Consider the following 19,276-nt stretch of genomic DNA (forward strand, 5'->3'; position numbering starts at 1 on the left):
GGGTATCAAAGTCCATCAATATGAAACCTTGATCGAAGAGTCCCAAACTAGTGAGACTCTTGACCCCGGTACCCAAAATGTGTGGGACTCATGATCAGAGAATCTTGATTCTTGATCATAGAGTCTCAGACACATAGGACTCATAGTCCATGAATATTAAGACTCTTCATCAGCCATCAGATCAGATAGGAACCTCTAATGTGTGTGACCCCGCAGGTTCGAACCTAAGACGGTAGCACAGGAACCAATTTCTATATTAATCGAAGTGACCATCTAGTAATGATACCCGACATCCAGATAGGTCGAATAGTCGCAATCACAATATTTAGAACCTACGTGAATATGGTTACTGTATAATTCATCCCTTTTGACCCCTATGTTTAGGATGACTCAGGGTTAAACTGTCAACCCTGATTAGATCATCCGAATTGTGCTCAACTCAAACAGTCCTGTGACTCCTCACTAAGACTATCCTGATCAAGGTTTTGCTAAATTGAAACATGACTGTACACAGCTCCAGAACTGGAGTGGTCAATCCCATCTTGACACATGCACCGACAAGTCAAGTTCTTGACTATACCCAGCAGCCTTCCGTCACTGAATTAGAAATTCATGTAGTCCAGTGTCTAAGTACAGTGAGTTGCTTGCAAGTCACCGTGGCGGTCTCAGGTCGGAGGGACATTTATAGCCATATCCCATCGGAGCAAATCTTAGCAGTAGAGATAGCTCCGGAGTCGGTCACGTTCGGTGCAGATGTACCCTTACATCTCAGCTATATGCCATACCAGTGTCTCCACACTCCTTGGTTAAGAGGACAACCAACCTATATGGCACACAACGACCTATGCTCGATAAACATTGTTGTCTTTGGTAACAACGTATCATTTGATCGCAAACAGGTTTAAGGACTAAATGACAAATCCTCCTTTGTCGAGTCTAAATAGTCCTAAGGACTTCACCACAACACAGGATTTCATTAGAAGATGACAATTTGTGATAAAAAATATTAAAATAACTTTTATTTATTTATAATTTATGTACTAATATAAAAGGAGCACAACCGTCAACAGACTGACGATTGGCTTTGGGACACTATTCTCAACAAGAAACCCCTCAGATATGTTCTCTTCTAAGCTCTAAACTCTATCTCAAAACTCTGCTAAAATTTTATTCGAGTGCTCCATTTCTGTTGAAGCAGAGTACTGACTTGAGCATCGGAGGGTCTTACCAGAGTACCCCCAACTCCAGTTTAGACTTCCCTTGCAGGTCCCGACGGCAGCCACGATCCCCTCGACTCCAGCTTCTCCGGCGTCGGCAGAATTCTGCACCAACAGAATTGACGCTAGAGGAAGGGGCTGCTGTGTCTTCGCAGGACCCTTATTCTTAAAGGAGTACTCAACGAGGCTGTCTCCGGTCATCTTCTTCGACATCTTCTTCCTCTTCTCCTGCCAGATCCCCACCTGATGCCTCCCCAAAAGGCATCCATCAGGCGATCTACGACCTCCGTGGCCAGATCTCAGCGAGATCCACAAGCTTCGGCCTCGTCTCCAGTTTTTCAGGCTCCTCCTCCTCTGGCAATGGCAGTTGGCATGGAGCAGTTCAACCTACTGGTTCAGCAGGTCAGGGGCTTCACCGAAGCAGTGCAGGCCATGTAGCAGCAGCAGCAGCTGCAGGCATCTGTGCTGCTGGAAAGAGCATTGTCGGAGTTTTAGAATCCGACGATCAAGCGGGCCACTTGGACTAGTCGCCCTGTCTTCCCCAGAAAAGGGAAGCAGAGGGTGGAGAGCCCTCTGTCCGATCATGATTCCACCCCTGGAGGGTTCCTACCTCCTTTCTGCCAGAAGACCCTCGAGACTCACAGTCGAGAGGATCTTCTGGATCAAAGGTTCCAGGAGATGAACCGATGGATCAAAGAGCTCCGCCATGCTCCCTCTGCTTACGGTGAGGATATCTGTACTGACCCTCCTTTCTCGCAAATGATTATGCAAGAATCGATCCCACTAAACTTCAAGCTTCCCTAATTTGAGAGCTACGATGGGACTTCGGATCCGGTTGACCACCTGGAGGCCTTTCGGACAATGATGCTGCTCCATGGCACGTCAGATGCCATCCTGTGCCGAGCTTTTTCATCTATCTTGAAGGGGGCAGCAAGAAATTGATACTCGACACTGAAGCCGGATACTATCTTTTTCTTTGATCAGATGAGCCACCAGTTTGCTGCTCATTTCGTTAGCAGCCGGCATCCCCGGAGAGGTTCGGAGTCTCTCATCAACATCAAGCAAAGGGAGGAAGAATCCATCCGAACTTACGTCAACCGTTTTAACGCCGCCGCATTGGAGGTCCGAAACTTGGACCAATCAATTGCAATGGCCGCCCTGAAGAGCGGTCTTCAAAAGAACGATCTTCTGTTTTTTCTGAAAAAGAAGTATCCTAGGGACTTCGTTGATTTGCTGGCTCGGGCTGAAGGATATGCCTGAGCAGAGGAAGCCTTCAAGCTGAAGGATGAGGAGGCCGTGAAGGAGTGGCAGACGGGTGACTCCAGCAAGCCCACAACTGGAAAAAGGCCGAGTGAAGCTTGGCCACGTTCTCGAACTTCCCCCGGACATAAGCGTGTCCGCACTCCTCCTCGAGCTCATAGGTAGAGGAGCCCAGACCGTAGAGTTCGGCAGAGCTCTCTTCCAGGAAGATTCCACAGCTACGCCCCTCTCAATGCTCCAAAAGCCTAAGTACTGATGGAGGTCAGGGAGCAGCTGCCAAGGTCGGAAAGGATGTGCATACACCCCGAAAAGTGCAACCCTAATAAGTTTTGCCTCTATCATCATGACCATGGTCATGACATAGAGGAGTATATTCAGCTCCGAGACGAGATCGAGGAGCTCATCAGATGAGGTCGGCTCGACAGATTCATCCGACGCTGGCCTGAAGGTAGAGAGGATCGACCGAGGGCCCTACGGCATCCAGAGCCACCAAGGAGGAAAGAACAGCCTGAAGATCGACCTCCAATCGGGATCATCAACACCATCTCTGGAGGACCCCGACGGGAAGCAGCCAGTGGATCGGTCAGACCGCCCAAGCGGCAGAGGACTGAAGAATCTATAACCTGTACTGAAGAAAATTGCAAGGAGATTCAATTTCCCCATAATGATATGGTTGTAGTTTCTTTAAATATTGCTGACTATGATGTACGCCACATTCTTGTTGATAGTGGAAGCTCTGCCGATATTCTGTTTTACGATGCAATCTCAAAAATATCCATTCCGGATGGTCGATTAGGGTCGATAGGCTCCCCATTGGTGAGGTTCACTGGCGATGCTGTACCGGTGGAAGGAGTAATAACTTTAACCATAGTTGCAGGTCGGTACCTGAAACAATCTAGAGCGCAAGTGGATTTTCTGGTAGTAAGGGCGCCGTCTGCCTACAACGCAATACTCGGCCGACCCGACCTCAACACCCTCCAAGTTGTGGTATCGACCTACCATTTGAAATTGAAATTTTCTAGTAGCCAAGGGGTCGGAGAGGTCAGAGGAGATCAAATCCTGGCAAGACATTGCTATAACATAGCCCTGCAAAGAAATGGTCAGTCTGACCCCTGTCCGGTTGATGGATTAGACACCCGTGACGACCTTGCTGAAGAATGGGGTGAGCCGATTGAAAATCTTGTCTCAATTCCTTTGAACGATGAGAATGAGGAGCATGTGGTGAAGATCGACTCTAACTTGGGAGAAGAGGTATGAACACAGCTCATCAATTTTCTACAAAAGCATGCAGATATTTTCGCTTGGGTTCCGACGAACATGCCGAAGATTGATGTGGAAGTCATGGAACACCGTCTAGCTATTGATTCCAAATATCGATCGATGAAGAAAAAAAATCCAAGGTCATGCACCGGAAAGGCAGAAAGCAATAGCTGAGGAAGTTGATAAACTTCTGAAAGTCGGGTTCATCAGAGATGTCAACTATCCAAATTGGGTCTCCAATGTGGTTCTCGTCAAGAAGACGAACGACAAGTGAAGGATGTGTATAGACTTCAAAAAGCTAAACAAAGCATGCCCGAAGGACAGTTACCCTATGTCTAGAATTGATCAATTGGTGGATGCAACCTCGGACCACGAGCTTCTCACTTTCATGGATATATTTTTTGGCTACAATCAAATCAGGATGGTACCAGAGGATGAAGAAAAAACTATTTTTATACTACAATCAAATCAGGATGGTACCAGAGGATGAAGAAAAAACTATTTTTATTACTAACTATGGTCTTTATTGTTACAGGGTCATGCCTTTTGGCCTTAAAAATACAGGGACGACCTATCAATGGCTGGTGAACAAGATCTTCAAAGAGTAGATCAGCTGCAACATGGAGGTCTACATGGACGACATGCTCATAAAAAGCAAATCCTCAATGAACCATATCGCCGACCTTGAGGAGACCTTCAGCACCCTCTGAAAATACAAGATAAAGTTGAACTCAGCCAAGTGCGCTTTTGGAGTAATCTCAGAAAAATTCTTGGACTTTATGGTATCGGGGTGCAGGATCGAAGCAAATCCGAAAAAGATTCATGCCATCCAGAAAATGACCATCCCGAAGACAATAAAGGAAGTTCAGCGCCTTACTGAGAGAGTAGCAGCTCTGAATCGCTTCATCTCAAGGTCGGCCGAACGGTGCCTACCCTTCTTCCAGACTCTCAAGCAGTCGAAGAACTTCTGTTGGACCACTGAATGTCAGCAAGCATTCGAAGAATTGAAGAGCTACCTCAGCTCACCTCCGCTATTGGCAAGGCTCGAACCTGGAGAGGAGTTGTTCTTGTACCTGGCGGTCTCCTCTGTGGCTCTCACAGCAGTTCTGGTTAAGGAAGAAGCAAAAATTTAATGGCCGATCTACTACATAAGTCGAGTATTGAGAGACATCGAAATCAGGTATACTAAGTTAGAAAAACTAACTTACTCCTTGTTGATTGCAGCTCGAAGGCTCCGACCTTACTTTCAAGGGCACACCATAACACTGCTCACTGATCAGCCGATTAAGGTAGTTCTGCATCGAGCGGATGCTTCCGGAAGGATAGCGAAATGGGCAGTCTAGCTCACAAAATTTGACATCAACTATCGACCTCGATCGATGATAAAAGTTCAGATATTAGCAGACTTCATAGTAGAATGCACTATCCCAAAAGAAGCCAAATTTGAGCGAGGTGAAACTGACAACCCAGGGCTCCAGCCGAACTCCCCTGAGGAAAGAACGGATCTCCCTAATGCTTTTTGGGCCCTCTATGCGGACGGTTCCTCCAACATGTCAAGCGCGGGCGCGGACCTGATCTTGGTCAATCCGAAAGGAATTCTCGCGGAGTACGCACTGCGCTTCGAATTTTCTGTGATAAATAACGGAGCGGAATATGAAGCCTTGATTGCAGGACTGAGGATCGCCAAAGAATTGAAAGTAGATCGGCTCCATGTCTACAGTGACTCCCAATTGGTGGTGGGACAAGTCAGCAAAAACTATGAAGCTCGGGAGGACAGTATGGCCAAGTATCTCGAAAAGATAAAAGAGATCATCCCTGCCTTCGACAGCTTTGACATTAAGCAGATTCCAAGAGCAGAAAATATCAGGGCCGATCTTCTCTCCAAGTTGGCTACACTGGCTCTGACTGAACTGCCCAAGGAAGTCTTCTTTGAAGTTTTGAAGTGCCCAAGTATGGAAGAACCACAGCTTGTAATGGAGATCGGCCATAAACCCAGTTGGATTGACCCGCTGGTTGCGTACCTCAAGGACGGGGTTCTTCCTCATGATGCAAAAAAAGCTCGAAAGCTTAGGAACCAGGCCTCCCGATATATCCTTTACGAAGACAAGCTGTACAAGAGGTCGTACTCTTTGCCCCTCTTGAAATATCTCTGACCTTCTGAAGCCGATTTTGCCTTATGGGAGATACATGAAGGAGTCTGCGAAAGTCACCTGGGGGCCAGATCTTTATCCCACAAACTACTCCGACAAGGTTATTACTGGCCTACAATGTACCACGACTCCATCAAATATGTCAGAAAGTGTGATTGGTGTCAGAGATATGCGAATATCCAAAGTTAGCCCGCCTCCAAACTTACACCCTTGAGTGCTCCATGGCCGTTTGCACAATAGGGGATGGATATCCTCGGATCTTTTTCTATGACATCCGGGCAGTGCAAGTTTCTCTTGGTGGTAATTGACTACTTCACCAAGTGGGTCGAAGCTGAACCTTTGACGAAAATCACAGAAGCTAAAGTGTAGGACTTCGTCTGGAAGTTAATTGTTTGTAGGTTCGGCTTACCCAGAACTCTCATTACTGATAATGGGCGACAATTTACTGGAGCAAAATTTGCTGAATTTTATGAGGACTTAAACATCTCCCATAACTTCACGTCAGTAGCCCATCCACAGGCAAACGACGAAGCCGAGGTGACTAACAGGACTCTGTTGCAAGGAATCAAGGGGAGACTTGAAAAAGCAAAAGAAACTTGGTCAGACAAGCTTTATCATGTGTTATGGACGTACCGAACTACCCAAAGACTGCCCACGGGGGAGACCCCCTTTGCCTTGACCTTCAGAACAGAAGCCGTTATCCCGATTGAACTCAAGCTTTCGTCGGCACGAGTTGTAGCATTCGACGAGCAGCGTAACTCACAAGATCTTAAGGCCAACCTCGACTTGTTAGAAGAGAAGCGGAAGATAGCTCAAGTTCGGATGGCAGCCTACAGGCAGAAAGCAGCCTGCTACTACAACTCTCAGGTCAAGAGCAAAGCCTTCAGAACGGGGGACTTAGCACTTCGACGAGCCGCTATTTCACAACCTCAGAACCAAGAAAAATTTGCCCCGAACTGAGAAGGCCCGTATGAAGTCAAGGAGGTAGTCCGGCCCAGAACATACTATCTAAAGGAGCTCGGAGGAGCAGACCTTCCACGACCATGAAATTCGAAAAATTTACGAATGTATTACCGATAAATTTGCCTTAAATAAAAGTTTCATATTCGCATATCTTTTCTTTTGACATGAGCAAGGTCGAAGGCCCAGTTATTTAGAAATCGGATGGGGGGAGAGGCCCTTGCAACGGCCCTTATGCGCCTCCACAGCTATGTTAGGAACGGAAGGAGAACCTCATCCTAACATGAGTAAGATCAAAGGCCTGATTATTTAGAGATCGGATGGGGGGAGAGGCCCTTGCAACAGCCCTTATGCATCCCCACAGCCATGTTAAGAACAGGAGGAGAACCTCATCCTAACATGAGCAAGATCGAAGGCCCGATTATTTAGAGACCGGATGGGGGGAGAGGCCCTTGCAACGGCCCTTATGCGCCCCCACAGCCATGTTAGGAACAGGAGGAGAACCTTGTCCTAACATGAGCAAGGTCGAAGGTCCGATTATTTAGAGATCGGATGGGGGGAGAGGCCCTTGCAACGGTCCTTATGCGCCTCCACAGTCATGTTAAGAATAGGAGGAGAATTTCATCCTAACATAAGCAAGGTCAAAGGCTCGATTATTTAGAGATCGGATGGGGGGAGAGGCCCTTGTAATGGTCCTTATGTGCCTCCACAGCCCTGTCGGGAACAGGAGAAAAATCTCATCCTAACATGAGCTAAAATTGAATGTGTCGTGAATAGGAGGAGAATCTCATCCTGACACAAACGAAGACCTGATCGTTCAAGATCGAATGAGGAGAAAAGCCTCCTCCCTTATGGTTAACAGCCACAACCCCTACAACCCCGTTAGGAGCAGAGGGAAAACCCTCGCCCAAACATAAAAAAAGAGGGGGAGAGAAAAAGAAAAAGCGATGAGCTACGTCAGAGATAAGGGAGAAATGAACTACATTAAAGACACAAAGAACCTCATCCCAACGAGGAAGGAGACTCTTGTCAAAAACCCTCAGTCTCTAAGGGAGAACCCAACACTGGCAGAAGAAAATAGATTTCCTCAAAGTAACAGAAAGTTTGGGCCCCAAGCTCGAACACCGAAAGAAAGCGTTAAACTCGAATGGCTTCGAAAAGACCTTTGGTCATGAACAAAAAGGATGAATCAACACAGCGATGATCAGGAACCTTCAAACAACGTCGACATCAAACAAAACAAAAGATAAGAGACGTTCGGTAAATGACAACTCAGAGTAATATCATACAAGGTAATGAGAAAATTTTATTTTATTTCATTAGTAAAGAATGCATTACAAAAGCCTTTGAAGGCCAAAAAAAAGAAAAGAGAAACGATCAGAAAAGAAAAGAATACATGGAGTAAAAAGTAAAAAAGCTCTAAGGAAGCTCGGCCTCTTCCGACTTCGAACTCTCGGTTCCAACCATCATTAGGGATTGCTTTAAGTTCTCAACTTCTTCTTCCAGTCCCCCTTAAAGGATTTTGCTTCTCCAGCCTCCGTCCCTCCTCCATTTCTAGGGTTTCTTCGCCTCCTCTCTTCCTTCGCTCTCCATGGCGCCAAGGAAATTGATGGCTTCGAGCCAGAATCTCGAGCTCATCTGTGGGATCGAGAAGTACTTGTGGTCGAAGATATACCACAAGTGCGGGCTCTGGGCGATCAAGACAAAGCACGGCGGTATCTTTCCATGCCACGAGCCCAGGGAGGTGCCGCCCAAGCCCGCCGAGAAGCTAGGATGCACCCGTCGACCAACCTCTTTATTAAATCCTTATTGTTGAAGGGATTCTCCCCTGGGTCCTCTTCGGAGCCGTCGGCCCCCTCGATGGCAGTCCTGCTGCTGCGGCTCTTGCGGGCCAACGTCTTCTTTCTCCTCCTCCTTTCGGCCTCCGATGCCTCCTCGGGGTGAGACTCTGGAGTGGGAACCTCGGTCGGGGGGCTTCTCGAAGAGGCTCGGGGGACTGCGGGCTCGACGTCGGAGGGGGCATCGACGGCAATGGCCGCCTGGACAGATGCGACCGAGCTCATCTCTTCTACCCTTGTCCTCTTCACCACCCCCGAGGATGCGGTGCCTTTCCTTTTGTGGATCTTGAGACCCTTGGCTAGCATTCGAGCTGCGTCTATGTCTATATCTGCAATGAAAGAAGATCGACACAGCTTAAAAAAGAACAAGAAGAAAGGGGAAGCAGCGAATAACTAAAAAAAAAAAATACCGACAGGGTTGAGAGGGCTTAGGCCGATGTTAAATAAAAGTTGCTCCTTCAGAAGGTCGGAGAGGAGAGGAGCTGGATAAGCCTCGAGTTTATTGGAGGCTTCAAGGTCGTCCCTTTCCAGGCTAGAAGCCCGGTGGACGAAGTCCCTCAGGGAGCCCCAAGGGGGCAACCCCAGCTCCAAGGTCGGGTATCGGACGTAGAAGTACCTCTCCTTCCAGTTATGGATAGAAGAGGGGGCACCTTTCAGCAACCCCTTTCTACCGAACTGGGGGAAGAAGTACCATCAGTTCTTGGCCGAAGGGTGATGCTTGAAAGTATAGAAATTCCTAAACAAGGAAAGGGTTGGCTGGACTTCGGCTAAGCGACAGAGGGAAAGAAATCTTATTAGAAACTTAAAGGAGTTCGGCGCTATAGAAACTAGAGAAATATTTAAAAAATAAAAAAGAACGACGACAAAAGGTGGAAGTGGAAGTCGAAGTCCGATGCGGAAAGCTTCCTGATATAAGCAGAAGCGGCTAGGAGGAGGGGCGCTAGCCCGATCAGTTGGCCCGAAAAGCTCAAACTCGTACTCCGGAGGAATCCCATACTGAATCTTGATCAGCGAAAGTTCGTCTAAAGTCAGAATGCTAGGAATGGTGTCTAGTACAAAGATCGGATGAGGTTCATCTATAGAACTAAGATTTTGGGGGGCTGGAACGGACGAACTCCTAGAACTGCTAGAGGAGGAAGTGTTGGAGGACATTTTGAATTAAGAAAAACCTCAAAAATATCGAAAAAATTGGAAAAAATAAGAAACAAGGCACTCGCGGAGAAACCGAACGGGCGTAACGCGAAGGATAAAAAATGGAAGAAGAACAAGAAAGAGAGGGGTTCTAGAACTAACCTAAGCTGGTCCGAAAGATGCAGGAAGGCAGCAAGGGTGATGGGGGTCGACCCGAAGAGTGTCTAAAACTGAGAGGGACACGCTGGAGGAAGACGAAGTTCTCGGGGAAGAAGAAGGGCACCAACAGAATTCTCAGGCAAAGTGAAACCCCTGAAGGAGGGAGGCGGGTTTAAATAGGCAACAGGGTCCGGTGCAATAATGATTGCAGATCTCCTCTGGCCGATCTACAACCGCCGCATGTCCCACTCATCATGGCCGACGGCTGACAACTGACAGAATCATTATTGCATCGTACTTAGAGCAATGCTCCGACGGAAATTCTGAAAAAATCTTTTCGGGTCGTCTCGATTTGAAAAGACTCCAGCACCAGTGCGCCAAACGCCAAAATATCTGAAAACAATCGAGTACGAAAATCGAGGGAGACAACTTCGGCTGTAAAAAATTCTCTGTACTTCCTTCATTCGATACCTGAACTCAGAAGTAGGGAGATTGGTGTTGGGTATAAAATAACCCCAGCCAAAGTTCGTAAGAGGCCGACACTCCCAGAGCTCTTCCGGCTTCCGACCTTGTACGACATTTTTCTAAACTCCCCCAACCGTCTGAGCTTCCACAATACCATCCAGACTCCTCCAGCAGTCGACCTTCCATAGTGTCCTCTAGATTCCTCCAACGGATGAACTCCTATCGTGCCATCTGGATTTCTCCGATAATGAAATCCTTCAGTTGTCTACCGGACTGCTCCAAATACTCTTTGGGCTTCATTATCAGCCAACTTTCTACAGTGATCGACTACCCTCTGAATCTCTTCCAGACTTCTTTCTGCCACGATCAACTTTACTCCGAACTTCTTTCGGACTTCGTCAATGTCTGAGCTTCTCCAACAGCAGGACTTCTATAGTAACCAGACTCCATCCAAGTTTCTATGATGGTCGACCGCCTTTCAGATTTCATCCGAGCTCCTACAAGAGCCAGACTCAGTCCGAGCTTCTACAGCGGATGGATCCCAAACGAACTTCTACAACGAACGGGCTCCACCAGCCGGATCTCTATTCTGAACTTCTATTGCAAGCAGACTTTATCCAAGCTTTTACAATAAGAAGTCTTCATCCGAGCTTCCACGGCAACCGATCTTCGTTCGAGCTTCTACAGTAAGCGGCCTCCTTTCAGACTCCTACAAGAATCGGACTCCGTCCGAACTTCTACAATAGAATTGAATCCCAGACTCCTCCAGCGGACAGTCTTCAGATGAGCTTCTACATCAGACAAATTTCAGATAGACTTCTCTAGCAATCGGACTCCTGTCAGATTTTTTCAATAGAAAGTTTCCGTCTGAGCTTCTACAGCAGATGACTTCCGTCTGCAGCATCAGCACCTAAGGCACCCAACAATAGTGGACTCGTCAGTAACCTCAGAAACATCCGAGCTTCTCTTAGATCGCTGAGACAGAGAGCCATTCCGCTCCGCCAGACGTCCCAGCCAAGCTTCAGCCGTCCAGCCTGAACTCTCTGGCAAGTCGTGACAACGGACACCATTCCACTCTCTGTAATAGATTCCACATGGCCTCACCACCCTCTGACAAGTCGTGACGATGGACACCACTCCACTCTCCGTAACAGATTCCACGTGGCCCCACCACTCTCTGGCAAGTCACGACAATGGACACCACTCCACTCTCTGTAACAAACTCCACGTGGCCCTGGACGGCCCACTATCAGACAGTTATGGACGTCGCTGTCAAGCGGTTATGCTCCCCATCTATAAAAGAGACCCCCCAGATACGTTCTCCTCTAAGCTCTAAACTCTATCTCAAAACTCTGCTAAAATCCCATTTGAGTGCTCCATTTCTGTTGAAGTAGAGTACTGACTTGAGCGTCGGAGGATCTTGCCGGAGCACTCCCAACTTCGGTTTAGACTTTCCTTACAGGTCTTGGCGGCGGCCGCAATCCCCTCGACTCCAGCTTCTCCGGCGTTGGCGGAATTTTGCACCAACAGAACTTAAATTGAATAAATCTTATATATGACAGATGATGGGGTTTGACGAGTTTTTCATAATCTTCATTTTATCGGGATTCACGATAGAAGAATTGTATCACATGGTAACTACACCTAAGATATTCATTTTTTTCATTCTGCTGGGTTGCCACTATATACTGTTAGATGTTACTGGTAGATTGTGAGCCAATGAAAATTATTTTAATAGTCAATAATTCTCATTTGGTAAGTTGAAATTATTCCAATCTATTGAAAAGAGTTTCAATGGTATTTGTGATGGAAATCACAATATATCTCACTACTAGATAGAATAGAATTTATGGGATCACACACATAAGAGGTCTTGACTGATCAAATAGTTGAATAGTAATTTTAAATCATAGAAGAATTTGATTATCAATATGATTGATGATTAGATTGATTTGTAAAAATTACAAAAGAGAACTTGCTAAGAAGTAGTGAGTTATAGAAGGACTTATTTATAATTATTATGATATTATTTAATTTGATCAAATAATTGAAGTTGAGTTCTAGTCAAATTAAATTGGGATTTAATTTGATCAGACATGATTTGAGTTTGACTCAAATTGGATTTCATTAGTCCAAAAAAGTTTGGACTCGATCAATGTTTGACTTATTATGAAACTCAATCCACTTTGGATCTTATCTATAAGGAGTCCATGCACAAAAGGATTTTTCCCTTCAGATGGTACCTCATATGGTGCCACCTCATATGGTTTCTTGCGTGGAATATTGGGGCGCGCAAGGATGAGGCACTAAAAGAGTTTGGGCGTGACTCCATCCAAGGAGTCCCAACGCCCAAGAACTCTATCTTAACTAACCCTAAAAGGGTTCAGGGGCATTGGAAATTTTACATGAAGTAAGATGAGGCGCCTCCTTATCTATAATACAAGGGAGAATGGCGTGAAAGAGATCAGCACGGAAAAATTAAAAGGGAGAGGAGGGTGTGTGCTATTGGGTGACACCTCCCTTCTTTTCTTTCTTATATAAGATATCTAAGAGTTGGATATTTTCAAGATTTTTTTTTCTTCCATGCTGTGTCCAAGAGTTGGACATCCCCCAGCCTTCATCCTTCCACAAGCCCATGTCCAAGATGTAGATACCCATCTCTTCTCCTACTTTCTCATTCCTTCAATTATTCTCCAATGTTCTCTTGAGAAGAGAAATAAAAAAAAAATTTAGTATCTAAGGAGCGATCTCTGCAAGAAAACTAGCACCCCGATGAGATCAGAATCTCCTGATCTTATTAACTTTGTGTGGATACTTATAGAGGTCGGACATATGTACGATTTTAAAAAAATCTTCAAGTCATTCATAGATCATTGAATCATGGTGAAGATCTACTCATGTAGGATGAAGATCAGATCTTCCTCTCTTTTATTTCAATCTTAATCTTAAATTTATAAGGGATCTTGATGTTTTAAGATACGATCTGATGCATGCATGTGTAGATTAAAAATTTTTAATCTAATTTTATTTTTGTTGTATTTAAAATTTTAATATTGTATGCTATCGTATTTTTAACAAAGCAGCCAACAAGAAGTACAATAAAGTTTTACCTCTCAGCATGTTGATGAGAACAGAGAGCTAAATGGAGCTGATGAGAACAAACAAAAACATGGGATGCAAGCAAATGATTTCCTATTCATCAAAATTAATTTGCACATGGTACATATGTTAGAGATGGTAAGAAACCAACAAGTAGAAAAAGGATTTTACCTTTTAGCATGTAGTGGATCAGAATTGTAGGTTGCCTATAGATCACAATCACCATTTCTTTCTTTCTTTTCTTTTTTCCTTTGTTTTATCCTCTTGCAATTTCTTTTGGATTTCTGCATGACTATCCCACTTTTTTGGAATTACAACAAGATCGGTGCATTTTAGATTTTTAGCATAATGCCATATTTCTTACAAAATATCCAACTAAAGTCCTGTTCGGGATTGCCATTGTAGAGCTTTTGGAGCTTTTGAAAGTAAAACTTTTGAAAAATAGAGCTTTTGCAAGTAGAATTTTTATAAAAAATTATTTATTGTTTGGTAACTATATTTATAAAATACTTTAAAACTTTAACATATATTAAATAACTAAAATAAAAAAATATTTTTAATATGATAAAATGATAATAAAAGATATTACATGATATTGTATAGTAAAAAAATAATACAATATAATATTATATATTATTATATATTAAAATATTATTATATTATATAATATCATTATCATATAATGTAACATAATATTGTAATATAATATAATATAATTATATTACTTATAACTAAATTATAATATAATATAATGTATTGATTATAATCTAATCTAATAATAGACTATATTATATTATATTATATTATTATAATATTATAATATTATCTTATTATTAAAATATATATATATATATCTATATCATATATTTATAATTTAAATATGATTATATTTTAAAATATTATTCTGTTATATAATAATATTATCATATAATGTAATATAATTTATAGTATAATTATTATTATACTATAATATAATATTATTATAATTATTATTTAATATATGATATAATATGATGGATTATAATCTGATCTTATAATAAATTATAATATAATAGATTATGTTATATTATTATAATATAATAATATTATATTATTATTAAATATTATTATATCAAATTATATTTTTATAATATAATAATATTAAAATAGATTATATTATATGTTTATAGTATATCATTATATTAATTTATTATTATATTATATTATATTTATAATATCATTATATAATATAAGATGTAATTATGAGATTTATTAATGAGTATTTTAGTCATTAAAAAAATTATTTAAATTAAAATAGCTTTCCATCATTAGCTAGAAAGTACTTCTGGAGAAAGCTTCAAAATAAAGTTTTATATAAGGAGACCTTTTCAACTTTCTGACAAAGTCAAAATAATTTTTTAATTTTTTATCAAACATCATGTGCCATCTAAAAGTATTATTGAAGGGTCAAAAAGTACTTTTTGATATTCTAAAAGCTTACTCAAATAGGACCTAAATTCTTGAACACTTCTAGCTCTATGTGTACAATATTAGCTTTGTGTACTAGTTTTGGCACCATGTGCCAAAACTAGTTTTGATACTGTCACAATAGTACTGTCATAATAGATATTGTCACAATATCTATCCCTATGTGCACAAATATCATCAGAATAAACACAAATAATAAACACTAGTTTTGGCATGATGTCATTAACTGAAGGACTTAATTGGTGCTATAGATTTCCATATAAATTGTTTTAATTAGATGAAAGTAAAGCCATGAACAAGTTTTTCCGAGGGAAGAAGCCATGCACAAGTTAATTTGAATTTTAAGTCAATTGAACTTGAGTACATTAAGGAAATATTATTGCAATGCCGCAAGAACTAGTAGATGTAAATCCAGTATTTTAGCCTCCACGGTGAGAAAATGGTGCACAAGGATTCATTTGGGTTTGTTCTGCAAATTACGAGGATTAGGGCCCAATAATTTAAAAGATAAGGATGTTTCTGCAATATCAGCAATGATAAGGCTCATAATGAAAAAAAAGCTCTTTTAAACTTCACATTTGTACTAGTATGTGCACAAGAAATTTAGAGGTCTAACAGAAAATAAAATAACTAAAAATATAAAAAATTATTTTAGGAGACAAATATAGATGCTTTTTCTCCATGTGAATGTTTCCTCTTTATAACCTTCTGCATGAAAGCATGAATGACACACATTTAAAAGAAAAGGAGGAAAATTCATTAATTAGTGTTAAGGAAAGGAAAGTGGAAGAAGGGTTGGGTTGTGGGGAGGAAGCCAAGTTGAGTGGATGACGTTCAAATCAATAAAAAGGAAAGACTTTGAAATTCCCGTTCAACTTGGTTGTGGACTAGGATCATGAATTACTAATTTTAGGAGAAAAGGTTGAGAGATTCTACCTCCACATCCAGCCATTGCTCAAAGGTGTTGGGGAGCGGTACATAAGATTTTAACTTGATGTACTCATTCAGCAGTTGATCCCTATATTTTGGTGGAGTAGAACTCTCTAACTTCTCGCTGATGGGTTGGGCTACAGTGCCTGCCACTAATGAAGAAGCCTGGAAACCCAGAAAAATATAGTTAGAGGGCGTGAGGGAGAATTGGGTTTCTATACATAACAAGTATTTTAGAGATATAATTAGGGGTAAAAATAGTATGGATAATATCTATTTAGATTCATTTTCATATTTAAAATAATTCAGATATGAAAAAAATTTAAGAATCCGACTAATATCCATATCCGTATCTATATTTGTTAAAAAAAAAATAGATATAGATATGGATAGACAACTATTTGATCCATATCTGAATATCAAAATTTATTTATAATTTTATATTATTTTATATAGTACTTATTAATTTTTAAAAGAAATATATAATTATATAAATATACTATTAACTTGATTTATCATCTATTTGATAATATTTTTGATTCTGTAGTCATAAAGTTTAATTCTAGTATCCAAATTATATTTTAAAATATATATGGATATTAATTTTAAAATATATGATATTTTAAAATATATATGGATATAGACATCCAAATGATATCTATATCTGTGTTTGTATTTGTCAGAAAAAATAAATATAGATATGGATGTGTTGGTATCTGATCCGAATTCAGCCCTAAATATGATTTAGGATTGATATAAGAAATAATAAAATAAGTATATGATACCATCCTAAATAATGGTGCACATATTAGTAAATTTAAAGAAAGATTCCATAGATAATCGGACTTATAATGTTGCTACAATGAAACTGAACAAAGGTTTAATTTAATGCATCTGATTTACCAAAAAAAAAAAAAAAAGCTGAACAAAGGCTTAATGGCATAGTTTTAGATATAAAAATTTGGGATTTTGACCATTTAATAAGACAATTGATGTTAAAATACCATTCCGATTCCGAATAATATATTGACAATAGATTCTAGAAGTCCATTAATATCAGAAATTACAAAGAGAAAAAGGGCTCATGAACGTGATAAGTGGCATTAATGACAACATAGAAAAAAATGAAGTAATACAATAAAAGGAAAAGCAATTTTCTTTAAACCACAATTAATTTGCATCTTTTGCTGGGGTGACAATGGGTTAGGTTGAATTGGGCTTGGGTTTGGTCAAGTGAGGACAAGAGCAAACAACCTTGATAATACCTAACCCGACTCAACTTCAGGTCAAGACCTCCCAACCCATGCTTCCGGTCATTTCAATCACCTGTTTGACCATAACTTGGTCTAGTTTGCAAGAGTCAATTCCTCACCTATTAAATCTAATTCTTTCAATTCTTATCGACTAATTCTCAAAATGATTTAAATAAGAGATATCAAATAGTAAAATTTTCTTTTTTTTTTGAGCTAGGAGGGCTATTCCCCATTCTCTACTCTACACCCATCTCACCCACGTGCAGATCGAAGGGCAAGCCTCCAGGCAGACCAAGTCAAGTACCCGCAAAACTAGGAATACAAGAAGTCAACTACCCCCTTTTTCACTTCTTTGTACCAATGGAATCAAGGCTCCGGATTCCGATATTATCCAAAATTATGATTCAACTTGATCAAGTTTCTTTTGACCTAAATACAGTCCTATCCTTATGACCCCAATTAGATCGAAGATTTGATCCATATCCAGCCCATTAAAATTTATGTTAGAAAATTTATCTCACACAAAATCCTAATTAAAAACCTTTTGATCCGAACCTAACCAACATTATATCAAATTGGGTTTGGTCTTTCGTTCGAATCAATTTTTGTTACTTCTAATATTTACTGGCAAGCTAGAACCAACACATAAAAATAAATCTTAGTTCTTGGCAAGTAGAGTGATAAAAATGGTTGGGTACAAATAGGTTACATGTTCCTTTTCTTTTTCCCCGAGTGTCTAAGAAAGAATAGAATAGATAATGACTAAATATTAAAAAAATAATTATAAAAGAAATTTATTTTTAAAGAAAGATGAAAATGTTGTTTTCCCATAATCCTTGATTCTCATAATATTAAAACACTTTATTACTTTCTCCTTTTATCCTTCCACATCAAAAGATAGAAACAAAGGAGATCGAACATAAACTAGAAAAATCCATTAAGTAAAAACATAGAGAAAAAAAAAAAGAAATTTAGAAAGGAAGGAGAAATGAACAAAGCCAATAATCCGCAATCTCCTCTCTTCTAGGGCGGCAAGTGGATTGTGTTGACCCACTTCCGATCTAGAATAGATCCAAAATCAATCCATTTGCAATACAAAAAAAATTGCTTTGATTAGGCTTGGATTCAAAGATTTGATCTATTTCAAATATAAATTGGATTTCAATCAATAGATTCTTAATACAAAATCGAATCGATCCCAAACTAATATAACATATACTTCACAACCTCCTTTTTATCTTTTGTATTTAGATTACTCTGATCTGATTTGATCAAGAAAATTTGAGAGATTGGTAAAATTAATATTATACCCAATTCAATCCATCTTGAAAGGAGTTGGATTAGGTTTGGATTCGATTTTTGAGCCGATTATAAAATGGAGTGGATTTGCATTGTGACCATATATAATACCGCATGGCATCCTTAGGACCCATCTTTTTCTTGACTCCAATCAAAAGGAAAGAAGTCCAAGATGGAAAAAAAATATTGAAATAGAATATCCTTAGTCCCACCATATCTAGGGTTAGATTAGAATCAGAAGTTACTGATTTCATGAGGAAGGGTCCAAAGAAATATACCTTCATATCTTTCTTGTAGCCATCAGGAGGTGACATTTCAGATTCTACTTTGATCGGCATACAACTAGAGTTGTTAGAGGATCGCTTGGGGTTATCCATCTCCACAGTATTAGCAGTTTCTAACTTGATATTTTTTCCTTCCATTAGCCAAAGGAGAAGCTAGAAACCTCGATAAAAGAACAATAAGAGGAGAGATTGGGAGGATGGGTGGATGTTGAAAAATAGGCTAGGCTTTTAAAAGGGAAGGCAATGAAGGAGTCAAAGAAATGGTTGTTTGAGAGATTTCGATATTAATGTAGTAATTTACTCCTTTCAAAGAGGGGTTTGCAAAATTATCCATTATATTTTACAAATTACCTTATCTAATAGTGTTTTGAATCAATTTTGACCTGAGCTAATTCAATTTGAGGTTAGTGAGTCGGGTTAGGTAGTTGATTTGCTTTGATGCTTGTCAAATGTGTTATTACATTATAATGTTTCAAAAAGCTTTGAATTAATCATAGTTGATAA

At 40.7% G+C, this 19,276-nt stretch overlaps 1 protein-coding gene across 1 annotated transcript in view; it reads right to left on the reverse strand.

Annotated features, from left to right (window-relative positions):
• Positions 1 to 18,910, reverse strand: part of LOC140859312 (protein CURLY FLAG LEAF 1-like) — a 29,998-nt gene extending 11,088 nt beyond the window's left edge. Inside the window, exons 1-2 of the mRNA XM_073260974.1 lie at positions 18,767 to 18,910; positions 15,943 to 16,101 (exon numbers count right to left, since the gene is read on the reverse strand). Of these exons, the coding sequence (XP_073117075.1) occupies positions 15,943 to 16,101; positions 18,767 to 18,910 (303 nt within the window). The remainder of the gene's footprint in view (positions 1 to 15,942; positions 16,102 to 18,766) is intronic.
• Between the last annotated feature and the right edge of the window lie 366 nt (positions 18,911 to 19,276).

The sequence above is a fragment of the Elaeis guineensis genome, chromosome 7, assembly GCF_000442705.2.
Source record: "Elaeis guineensis isolate ETL-2024a chromosome 7, EG11, whole genome shotgun sequence".
Lineage (NCBI taxonomy): Eukaryota > Viridiplantae > Streptophyta > Magnoliopsida > Arecales > Arecaceae > Elaeis > Elaeis guineensis.